Source organism: Azolla caroliniana, unplaced genomic scaffold (assembly GCF_043228905.1).
Source record: "Azolla caroliniana isolate FFs.n. ecotype wild unplaced genomic scaffold, voAzoCaro1.0.p SCAF_9, whole genome shotgun sequence".
NCBI classification, from domain to species: Eukaryota; Viridiplantae; Streptophyta; class Polypodiopsida; order Salviniales; family Salviniaceae; genus Azolla; species Azolla caroliniana.
In genome coordinates, this window is record NW_028230444.1 from 1,814,682 (window position 1) to 1,827,715 (window position 13,034).

Below are 13,034 nucleotides of genomic sequence, written 5' to 3' on the forward strand. Positions count from 1 at the left end.
ATGTTCACATTTCTCCAAATACTCTTTTATTCATATATTCTTCTTCAACATTGGAATTTGACCCCACAAGTGCTCAACTCATTCATAGTTGCTTCAATGGCCACAACCCAATTGTATTTATCTCACCCTCAAATTTACACCCAAGTGCAATATTAGTAGCAATTGCAACAATCCACTCTCTTTGGATTGTAAACTTAGCACTATCAAGTTAGGTTTTGCTTTATCACGCTTACACACCCATGTATGTGGAGTCTCGCATGCAAAAGATTGTCATATGAAGCCATACTAGGTCATGGGAAAGTCCATAAACACCCCCTTACATGATACCAATACCAAGTAACTCCAACAAACCTAGGCAGATATATATCTGCATCCCAATCCGCAACATGGAACAACCTGATATCTTCTTCCACCTAGCACCTACATTAGGGATGTCATGTCAAATCATCCACATAAAAAGCTCAAAATGAAATGTCAAATCACTAGTAGAAGCTCAAAATGTGACGCCAAATCAGCTATAGAAAGGTTGTAATGTTAGTTCGGATCACTTAGCTGATCGAAGCCATTTAATGTGAGGTCACAATCGTAGTTGAAAGTTATATGATGAGAACTGATCTTCTACTCCTACTACTACTTCTTCTTTATTCTCATGATACCACCCACAAAAGCCCACCACAACACGAGTAAAAATATTCTCGACACACTACGAATTCTTTGGTCGCAATCATAGGAAAAATATCTAGAGGACGGGGGCAAAGCAAGCCAGAGAAAGTTTTCCTCATTGGTAGTGTGATTGTTTTTATTTATTTATTACTACTAGTGTGAAATGGTTCGATGTGTGTGTGTGGGAACGTCCGGTTTCACATTTGTCCGGACAAACACACACCCACATCTCACTCTCTCTTTCTCTCTTATATGTATATATAGTGATATATTTTGCTTTCATTGAGGTCTCTCTCTCTCTCTCTCTCTCTTCATTCTCAAGCTTAAACACAGAGAAGGAGAGTGACATCTTCTGTTCTTCTCCCTATGAGGAAGATCCCTGGTGTGAACAAGCCCTTAACCCTCCTCCCCTGCCTCGCTAACACCTCCACCCCTCTTCATACTGCTGCTTTCCATGGAGACCTTCATGTAATTATAATTATTCCTCATCCATCCATCCATCCATTTTAACTGTCTATTTCTTTGCTTCATTTAGCACACACATCAATCCTAATCACCCAGTGATTTCCTCTTAATCTCCGGCGTTTATCGGTTGTGGGTAATTAATCCATTCCCCCTGTGGTGATGGTGGGAGATTAATCTTACTCACGGACAATTACTTAGCTTCTTTGTGGGTGAAATTGAGTCAGAAGTATGGGCGATTAAGCTTCATCTTGGGTGCTAATTAAGTTCATTCTGGGTGATTAATCCTAATGGTGGTGATTACTTCTAATTTTGGGCGATCAAACCTAGTTATCCGTGCACTAACCTAATTGTGGAAGATTCCCGCTATGTGTGGGAGTTTAAGGATAATTATGGGCGATTAAGACTAACTGTGGATGATTATGACTGATTATATGTAGCTTTTTGTAATTTATTGCAGAAATTGACATCTCTTTTGGAGCTCGGTGCAGACCCTAATGAGCGCAATGTGGTGAATGGACAGGTCTGCTATAATTAACTACACAATAAGCATGAGTTAACCTGGGATTTAAGGCTACTTAGAGAGTGATTAAGATAGTTAATTAAGAAGACAGAGTAATGAATCTACTCGATTCATTTGTAATATATTGACTAATAATATGTGAATCGATTGATTTTTTGTGTTATTTTCCGCAGACACCATTGATGATAGCATGCAAAGAAGGGAATTCTGCCTGTGTGGAGAAGCTGCTACAATGTGGGGCGAATGTGAGTGTTAAGTTCAACCTTTGATCAAATGGACTAATTAAGGATTAGTAAACTTGATTGGAGATTAAGAAGGATTAAACAAAGGATTAACCAGGGTAATCAAGGATTAATGATCATCTAATTATATGCAAAATCTTCTATAATGCATTGATCTGTTGTTTTAAAGGTCCCCCTGCCACTTTTTTTTTGTATAAATTTAGTAACCCCTAAATTAGCAACATTTTTTCATGTAAGTTTCTCATGGGGCTAAACATAGTGTAAAAAACCCCCTTTCATAGGTTCACCCACCTTGTGCATGAAGGAAGAAATTGTATAAATTGATATAATGAATAGCTTCCGGAATTAGTCTCGATAGAACTCGCATTATAGAGTTTCGCATATATCCACAAAGGTGTGTTAAGTAACGATACAATTGAAGTGCATGATCATGTTATGATGATTGTATTGGCAGGCCCTAGCATTCGATTCGGTTAAAAGGCGCACATGTCTCCATATAGCCTGCCGAGGAGGGCATTATGATTGTGTTGTCCAAATCTTGGATGTTGCCAAGAATGGCCCAATTCGAAGCACCTGGTATGGCATTCGAACCATCAACCGCTCATTATATAATATGCTTTTACTCTATGGGCTAGGAGGGGCTTGTCACACCTAGAGGTAGTTGTCCCAAGTAGCTAGGTTTTACAAACCTAGCTTGGAGAACCTCCATTACGAGGTTGGGCACCATATAGTGACACACACACACAATAGAAACGACATAAGCCCGTAATGTTGAACACTCTTAACAAGACATTAAGGAGATTACAAAAGCTCGCATTCTTCAATATTCTAATAGACATAGAAAGGTCTCCCTAGACTAGCTTATGTTGCCACCACCGTGTGGCTTATGTCCTTGGAATTTGTAGATCAAGCTAATACTCGTGACCATCATAAGCATACATGAAGGGAAGTGGATGCTTAAGTTCCTATATATTAGCTTTTGTTAGTAACATAATACAATGATAGGCATTTTCTATAATATTTGAGATCTATGATAACATGAGCTTGGGAGATGGTAACAACACGCTATTGAATCATGTATGGGTGATCCATATTAGGACAAGAGAACTTAAATGAGTAACTAGTTGGTAAGACAATGTTTTAAGGTGATATTCATAGCCACAATGTAGACGATGAGATGCTCATTAATAAAGTACGATAGATGTGAAAGCAACATGTTCTTGGAAGTTGGAACCGAGTAATTCCTCATTAATCATCAATCTAATTGAGATCCATCCTACTAAGTGAGAGGATGAAAAATGTAGAGGTTTTACAAAAACCTTTTAATTGAAGGGAAAGGGGTCATCTATTCGCAATGGATAGAAAGATACATAGATATCTTGGGTCAATTAGTAAATTAGTAAACAATAGAATACTATGTAAATAAGAACTAGAACTTTATCCCTGACAAAGAAAAATGGGAGATGAAGTAAAAGAGTACACGTTTGATGCTAATGTGGATTGAATAATGGTCAACAAACTTTAAATTACAATAAATGACAAACTCCAACGTTATACATGGTCATTTTGTGATAAGTTCATGGTGAATATCCAAAACTTAGGTACATGTGGTTCTCGTTGCCTCCTTTAAACGGATTACTAATTGGTAGTACATTCCTTATGACAGGATTGATAATACTTTGGTCGTGTATACCTTATATTAAAGTTAAGAATCATATATCTAATATTAATGAGATTATTATTGATCAAGATTGGAATTGTATATACAGGGGATTTGAGAGGTTTGTGAATGTGCTAGACAATGACGGTGCCATTCCGCTACACATGGCGGCGAGGGCTGGCCATACTGACATTGTGAACGTTCTTCTCAACAACGGGGCACTTGTCACTGCTGTAACATGCAAGTCCACCTATGGGTACTAAATGAATGATATAATAATCCTTTCTCGTGACCAAACCTTGATGAACATATATTCCTATGATCAAGGACTAAGTACAAGCAAAAACATTGGAATCATGTGGTTATGTAGGCCAGAGAATGGAAGCACACCGTTGCATTATGCAGCTCGTAGCGGATCACTAGATTGTGTCGAGGAATTATTGGCATGGGGCGCAGATAGAACCTACAAAGACATGATGGGGTAAGTGTTCATTATTATGCTTTAAATTTTCTAACTACAAAACAAAAAATGAGTAATAGTTACAATCTATGATCAATAATGGTGTAAGTTTATTGATGTGATAGTGGTGGATAGTAGCATGTCAATGACCTAGGGCCATTTATTTGCATGAAGAAGTAGAACTATTTAAGTGCGGAAGCCTTTTAGCTCTATGTGTTGAAGCTACAAACGTGAACCCCCCTAATCTAAATGATGGTGGAAGTAGGCATCAATTCTAGAAAAAACATACATTTTGGATGTAAGCATCAATACTAGAACAACATCATGGCCGACTAATGTTATGAATATTATTTGGTTATGTAGAACTTTATGTTGATGTGTGAGAACATTGTTTGCGACATTATTACTTGTTTACTTTGGGTAGGGGGACAAATCTGATATTTAATTTAGGAATAAGGGATTTGTCGACAATTTAAAAGTCTGATTGGGTGCATATAGATTTACTTGCAACAAAGTAAGAATAATGATTACCTACTTTTATACACAAAGCTACTCATAACAATCCAAACCATTAAAATAATTAGAGCAAAGTAAAAGTTAAATGATCCACTGTTGAAGAACCTAAGGAAACAAAAATAAACTTGTAAATGGTCAATCAATGTTGTGGAAAGTTTTGGACATAAGTTCTCTCCTAAAGCACATTTGCCCTCGAAAATTAAAGTGAACAATCATAAAAACATTTCCCTACATGCTACAATGAATGGCTAGTTCACCTAGTAAGTGGATGTTATGAAGCAATATGTTGAGACCCCCCACACCCTGAAGTAGGGTTGTCACAAACTGCACAAGTTTGTTAGTCTATTGATTGAATATGCGTTAGTACTAGTGCAAATGGGTGGCAAGGTACTAGGGGATAAGTTTGAGGTCCAAAACAAGATAGCTTTTCACCAAGAGGTGGATAAGCTTCACTTATAAATTCGGTGAGCAACTTATATAAGTGATGACATAACTACCACCTAAATTGTCATTGGTAAGGCAAAGTAACCTTCTTGTGCCAATTAAGGTTCTAATATTTTAATAGAGGATGCACCTTTAATGTTATAGATGAATTGAGGGATATTTATTTGAAAACAATGGGCATTTCCCAATAAGGTGGTATCTGAAATTGCGAAGACTTTCATGTTTCCTTGGTATTAAAGATAAATGATAAAGTATATGAACCTCTAATAATATAGAATACTTTTGGAAGCACTTTTGTCGGTGACCCTAGGAAAATGGTTGCGGAACTAACTACATATTGTAAATGATTAAGGTTTATATACGGTTTACAAATAAACTCGACTTCAATATATGACAATGACTTTGCACATCGAGTAACATTTAATTCTTTAAATGTAAAGTCGCCCAAGCCACATGTTTAGGCTTGTTTGCGAAGCATGCTTGTTTTCTTGTCTTTACCCATTAGCTTTATTCTCGTCTTTAAAGTAGTTATATATGGAGTTTTGTAAGCATATGACCATACAATTTCTTCCCCATTTCAATAGGCTCAGTGTTTATTGTATGTGGATCAATGTATTGAGCCATCTTATCTACTCATTTAGGGCTTACCTTGAGATTTTTTGTTTAGTTATTTGTGCATCGGCGCATACATTGACAAATATAAGGATGGATGTATAGAAATCAAGTATTTGTCGTGTCCATGACATTACATGGAATAAAGAAAGCTTTCTATGAACGATTTGTTGTAGAAATCCAAGGAAGTGCCCACACCACACATTGTTTGAAAGAGCTTAAACTAGTATGATGTCATACATTCACAAGTAATAGATCAATGGGCGCTTTAATTTTATTGAAGACATGAAACAATATATTTTACCTCGGGATATTTACAAGCAAATTTGCTTATATAGCAACGATGACGATAGGACTAGATATATTTTTTAATGTTATTTGTATAATTACATGATAAAATGTGAAAGTCCTTACTTTAGAAAGTAGCCATAGTTGTTGATGCCACAATCAACTTTGCTGAAGAATGTTCACTATAAATTCAAGATTGTGTGGGCGTGTGCATGGATTGACTTGGATTGGGAATAACCTTGCAAAAAGGAGAAATATTGGTTTATATATTATATATTTCATTAGGATTGACATTTTGCATGCATATTCTAAGCGAATTGATTTTAGAGCACGCATTATGGGTGTTCATGGAATAAGTCGCGTATAATATTGATCATCAATCTAAATAATAATAATAAAAGCATTAGAGTAATATTGGTGACTTCTATCAATAAATATATGCCCACAAAACAAATGGGCCGCCACTTGGGGTGGGGGTTCACACTTTCAAAGTAATATCTTTCGGGATTTAACAAGTCATAATATGGACCTAATTCACTCAACTTCCGCAAGTTGTGGAATAGAAACATCATCACAAAATCTCCTTCCTTCGAAAATGACAAGGCTTCATTAATTTCTCACAAAAGCAATGATGGGGGTAATCAAACTATCATTGTATATAAGAGATAGTACATGTTATTGTTCGAAGGCTATTTTTGTCTTTTCTTTTCTTGATCCTCAAGAAAATTCCACGATTCAAATGCTCACTAAGTAAGGAGGCAAGGAGATTAAGCCATCTTCATCTCCATGAGGAAAATGGTTGCCAATCTTCTTCCCCATGAGTAAAAAAATCTACATAAATCTAGGATGATGAATTGGGAAGGTCTAGGAAGAGCAAACTTGAAGGAAATCGATTTTGTAGTTGAGAGCAAAAAAATTCCCCTATCCATCCTTGAAAGACACAATGGAGTGTACGCCAATATTTCTTGTGGATAATTCAACGAACTTATTTTCTCCTTTTGCCTTCAAATTATACTTTTTTTAATAGCAGTCTAATGGTATTAAATCTTGTTCCTCATAAACTTGGGGGCATGGATTATAGTCTAGTTGAGCATTATAGTAAGTATGGACATTTGTATTCTTATGGCTTTTTGAGTGGTCAAGGGGGAATTCCCCTGTAGAACATTTGGGTACATATCTGTTTCTAAACAACTAGTAGCTTGAGTGCAGAGAAGCATCTTGTCTTGTCATCAAAGCTCCATTAATTTGGCATGCAAATGAGCATCAGTCATCATAGAATGATGCCCTTATTTTATGATATTTTGCTTGTGTGAATTAGTTGTGTTGTTAATATTAACATAGGGAGATGTTGTTATTAAAACAATTGATGTTTCTTGTCATATTCTTTTAAGTTTTATGACTAAAATGACAAAGAGGTGCTTCCCATGGGTGTAGGAAAACGGCATATGCGGTAGCGATGAAGTGGGGACACGTGGCATGTGCGGCAATTCTAGATCCAAGAGCGTCGGAGCCGCTCGTGTGGCCATCCCCATTGTCCTTCATTCGCAATTTGGAACCTGACACACGAAACATACTCCATAATGCTTTGTCTCGAGCAAATAAGAAGCGTCGTTCCTCCCTTGTTGTTCCCATCTCATCATCCCACTCAAGCCTTGCCACTGCATCGAAGGCAAAGCTCATTAGTCGACGCGTCCTCGCTTTGTTTCGACTGTACTCGAAGCCTAATTTGGCTCTCGTATGCGATAACAATCCTACAATGCTAGAGCACTCAACATTAGACCAGGTTGCCCCTTCCTTAGAGCTCCAACATTCAATAGAAAATCGCCTACAACTTAGCTCTCGTAGGACAAATATGGATTGCATGATTTGTTTTGAGACCTCCCATGATATGATACAAGTAGATTCATGTGGTCACCACATGTGTGCCTCTTGCACAATTGCTCTTTGTTGTCATAGTAAACCTGACCCTAACTCCTCTTCAAATGCCTCTCCCCCTCCCCCTTCATGCCCTTTTTGTCGTAGTGATATAGTCCACCTCACTATAGCTAAATTTGCCTCTTCTACCAAAAATTAAACTAGAAGTATGCATTTAGCTTCAATTTTATGAGGGTTCAAATGCCCCTTACTAGGAAACCAAATAATTTGTGCTAAAAGATAAACAACCTTGGCGATACATTATTTTTAATGCATAAAGTAAGTCCCAACCTCCAAAGATACATTGAAAACATCCAATCCACAACAAACCTATGGCCCTTCATTGATCTCCATCAACCGGACCATCGCTGCCATTTTTAGTCTTCCATGTTCAATCATCTTCGCCAACCCATCTTTATTTATCCTACATTATGTCTTCTTTTTTGTCATACTACACCATGAATTACACTTTTGATTTGATTGATAAACTCTTCTTCAATATCCTCAACATTGCACCATGCTCATTTCCATTACCTTTATCTTCTCAAATCCTCTTCATTATTAGCTTCCTAGATAACTTATTTGACACACTTACTTCATCCATACACCTTCATTATCCTCTTCAAGTAGTCAATGCTTAACCTTTGACAACACACCACTCTAATCACTTCAGTTATCTTCATCAAGTCTTAATCTTTGTTTCCTTTTTACACACTGTTGGATGCACCTACTCCATTCATGTTTCCTCATCAATGCATCATCTTCATTCATACTCAATCATTGCTCCTTTATCATTGTTGAGCTTCTACACTACACCTTTAATTGTCTCATTCTTCTTCAATGCCCCTAACCCGAAGGCTTCATTTTCTCCCCCTATGATCCTTTATCAATCAAACCCCATTTTGTAATTTTTCTTCTATTGCGAATCTTGGATGCACCATACAATTGTTGTCCCTTCATTTATCAACCTCACCTTAACAATAATTCTTTATTTTTCCATTTAAACCCAAAATCTAATAAACATTTACACAATCCTTCATCTAATTAGAAATGACCATTGTTGCAAAGGTTTTTCTACTTTTCATTATGGTTTCCTCCTAATCAATAATAATTCTTTGCAAGCATTACACAATTTAGAATGACATCTTCTAGGTTCATGAACCCTAAAATGCTCCCAAACCATAGGAATCTTCATAATCAAGTTCAAATCAATATGTAGCCATGCAAATATAAAGTTCTCTCTTATGAGAAATCAATCGACTCACATATATCATGCATTATCTTTAGTTTTGGTGCTTCTGCTTTAAGTTTTTGTTGATGGCATGACACCACAAGTAAAAGGGAACCTTGTTCATGAGTTAAGTTATTAACTAAGGTCCCCTTTTATACATACCGTGTAAATAAAGCCAACACTTGTTTTTATTCGCCCACTACTATTTTAATGGGTGCCCATACATGTAAAATCTTTGTTAAATTCCAAATTACATAATAAAAAGTGTAATGTACATTTTATGGACCAAATTTCCTTATGTATGGAAACTACCCTAATGTTTTTCAACTATCGTTTCATATTGATGGAGAGTTCAATAGAGGTCTTACATAAACATGGAAGGACATGTATGGGACATCGTCTTCGTGTGAGCATTTATTTAAGTTTTGCATGCATATGTAGGTTTAGGTGGAGTTGTGCTTTTGGGTATCCATTGTTAGTTTGTGTGTGGTGTGAAGACAAAGAGAAAAGCTCGAGCATTAAAAGCTAAAAGCAACAATGACAGACACATTGTCGTTGGAATAATACACTTAAGAATTAATTAACACTAGCAATAAACTCAAAGGATCTAATCCTGAAGATCAACAACCATTAGAAAAATTATGATCTCTCATTAGTTTGTTTGGAAGGTTCCACATGAACTTTGTTTCTATGATGGTATAGAAGTTTCTCTATCTCACATATAGATCCTAACCATCCCCCCAAAAATATGTGTAACCTAATTTATATAGTACCAATTACAACTCTAAGCCTACTACTTCGCTTTAGAACCTCATTGAAGCTTTGACTAGATTTCCATTTGGTATATACCGTATAATCTTGAGTCTTTCCATGTCCAAATCATGTTTGATTTAGAACCTCATTGAAGCTTTGACTAGATTTTCAAATGGTCTACCGTATAATCTTGAGTCTTTCCATGTCCAAATCATCTTTCTTATATTCATACAAATTAATCTATGGAAACGCTCTTGGATTCTTAGTGAAACATGCTTCATATTTCCCAATAACTAAATAAGGTTAGGAAAACCAATCAATATTGTTGTTTGGTTTGGATTTGCTTGGGGAAGCCATCCTTATGGGAAAATCTTTTTAGTTTGTGTTTGTGGCAGAGATGGATGATGTTAAAGGATGTTGAAGTAGTTCTAGAGAGTGATAGGTAGGCTAGATTATGTTTCATTTACTTTTCAAATTTGGGGAGTGGTTTTCTTATTTTTCTGGGGAGGATGAGTGGAGGTAAACTGTGAAAAGGTGTTGTATTAGGATGTATACATTTGGTACCAGGTCTTATGTGTTGTTAACTATGAGCACGTTGAAGAAAGATTGTGTCTCAAGATGCAACTACTTTGTGTACGTTGAATGTGGAAAATAGAGGAGGATTGGTCATTGTTCTTCAAATCTTGCATTCAAGATGTGGTTTTCATGATCGAAGATGATTTAAGGCTTTAAAAGACTTGACCATCGTTCTTGAGTGATTAACTTTGTTTCGAAAAATGGTTTTGGATGGATTCAATCCGGACAAAGTCACACGCACATGCATCCGCAACTCATACACTAATGATGGTTCTGTCTTCGATGTGTAGGTGAATTGGACAAAGTAATGGAAGTGGCTAGAAGGATGCCATATGGCCCTCATCTTCTGTGTTTTGAAGCTATGAGCAAAGAGGTATGCTGATTGGGACTACCAGTTAGAAATGTAGTCTCTTGGACTGCATCGATATCTGAATATGCTGAGTATGGTTATGTTGAAGAGATTCAGTATATGGTGAACCAAGAAAGTTCTAAGCCATTTTGAAAATATGCAACGCCAACACATTTTCTTGTATGCTGAAAGTTTGTAGCATGATTCGATCTATAAACAAGGGAAGATGCAATTCTTGGCAATGCATTATTTTATATATATTCTAAATGTGGTTTATTTGCGAGGGGAAGGAAGCAAAGGTAAAACTTATTTCAAGAGGATGCAGTGTGATCACCTCTTGCCAAATACAATCACTTCCATTTGCATATTCAAGGCTTGTTCAAGCACATGGGCTTTACATAGAGGAAAAACACAGAAAGTGCTCAAGGGGCTTCTAGTTCTTGGCTTCTAAGAATGCACTAATTTCAGGATATTACGAGTATAGATTTGGCCATGCATCATTGAATCTTTTTGAACAAATACTAAATGATGGTCTTTCTCTAGATGTAATCACCTTGGTAAGTTTGTTAAAGGCATGTGGCAGTGTAATAATGGTTGATAGGCATAGAAAGTCACAATGAAATCATGAGTAAGAGGATGTTAGAAAGCAATATTGAGCTTGGGAGTGCTTTGGTGGACATGTATGCTATATGTGGCAAGCTTGAAAAAGCACAAAAAACAATCAATGTGGTCTCTTGGAATGCTTTGATATCAGGATATGCTAAAAAAGCACTAGATTCTTTAAGGAAAATGTAACTCGAGGCATTGAATCGTTTTGGATCATTACAATGCGATCATCAGTGCAACATGAGAGCATCTTAAGAGTTGTTCAACCATTGGTAATGAATAATTTTATGGCAGACAATGCATTGGTGGATATGTATACCAACAGTGGTGGAGTCACTCAAGCACAAGAGATTTTTAGTGGATTTCTAGTTAGAGATGTGACTTGCTTGAACACAATTATAACAAGAAATATTCAATATGGGCAAGATGAAGAAGCATTGAATCATGTGGGATCATTGCAACGCGAGAGCATCTTGCCAAATATGGTCACTTATTTTTGACTTGGAAGAAGCATTCACAATATTTTCTAAGCAACATAACTGAGGTGCAATATCTTACAACGCAATGATTTTTGGGTATGTGTGGAATAATAAAGGTTTTTCAGCTTTGCACAGCCATGATGCATGATATGTGCATGTATTTTAGATGTGGAAACTTGGAAGAAACATTCACTGTCTTTTCGAAGCAACATAATCAAGATGTGGTGTCTTACAACACAATGATTTCGGGGTATGTGCAGAATAATAAAGGTTTTTCAGCTTTGAAACCTTTGAGCAACAAATATGTGTAGTTGGTTGACCTTATTGATAGCATGTAGATGCTTTGGCAATATAGATAGGGGGAAATTGTGCTTGAATGAAGCTTTTTGAAATTGGATCCTGATACAATACTAGGATATGCATTGATGTCAAGCATGTATGTTGAAAGTCACATAGTGGAGGCTATATATCTCCTAATCATCTCTCATTTTGGTAAAATAAGTGGACCGTATTTTGTAGATGATATGCTTTTTTAAAACTAATGGAAGGATATATTGTTTAGAAAAAAAATATTGTTGGTGAAAAGATTAATCAACTAGAGACCCTCAAGTTTGGCGACAATGCTCAATGCCTTTAAGTACATTAAAAGAGTGACACCTTAAAATTTTCAGTAGTATTCAACTTCATTCCCTATCATCCACTACATATCTTAGAATGCAAAAACTCAAGAAAGCAATAGTTTTCATACACATGGCTTTGAGGAGGTTGTGATGATTTGACTTGGAAAAGAAATTTTTGATAATTTGATCCATAACAACAACTTGTGATTGCTCAATACATTTAGTAAATTATGATAACATGTGACAATGAATATTTAATTCCTGCTATGTGTTTTTGAGATTTTAGATTCCTTTTGGAAGTTTGAAAATAATATTTAAAGTGAGAAAATATAATAAATTGTGCACATTGTGGATTTAACAAATCATAGCTTAAGTGTGTCCATTCTAAATTTATCTCTTTAACGTAGAGACTTTTTTTAGAGTGATGGCAGGGTTTAGGGTTGTAGGGAGGGCGCCGAACGCAACAGACTCCTTTCTCCTAACACGAGTCAACGTCACAGGAAGTGATGAAGTGGTTTACGGCTGCACAGAGCACCTCGAATGAACCACATCGATGCTGAGTTTCCTTATCCCTATAGTGTTAGGTACGTCTTTTTTATTAGGGTGTAAGGTTAATAGTAGGGCATTAGAGGGCAA

General features: G+C 36.4%; 1 protein-coding gene across 1 annotated transcript; it reads left to right on the forward strand.

The window, feature by feature from the left end:
* Window positions 1–994: 994 nt before the first annotated feature.
* Window positions 995–8,835, forward strand: LOC147859798 (E3 ubiquitin-protein ligase XB3-like). Its single transcript, XM_087324305.1, has 7 exons — window positions 995–1,131; window positions 1,586–1,648; window positions 1,822–1,893; window positions 2,345–2,466; window positions 3,660–3,806; window positions 3,921–4,031; window positions 7,305–8,835. Exons 1-7 carry the CDS (start codon window positions 1,030–1,032, stop codon window positions 7,942–7,944), a joined length of 1,257 nt encoding a protein of 418 aa, XP_087180431.1. The 5' UTR covers window positions 995–1,029; the 3' UTR covers window positions 7,945–8,835.
* Window positions 8,836–13,034: the final 4,199 nt, after the last annotated feature.

Bases quoted from the DNA above. Each gene is read 5' to 3' on its own strand.
- LOC147859798 (XM_087324305.1), top strand. From the start codon at position 1,030: ATGAGGAAGATCCCTGGTGTGAACAAGCCCTTAACCCTCCTCCCCTGC. The intron at 3,807-3,920 runs GTACTAAATGAA...GTGGTTATGTAG, and splicing joins ACATGCAAGTCCACCTATGG to GCCAGAGAATGGAAGCACAC. The intron at 4,032-7,304 runs GTAAGTGTTCAT...CCATGGGTGTAG, and splicing joins ACCTACAAAGACATGATGGG to GAAAACGGCATATGCGGTAG.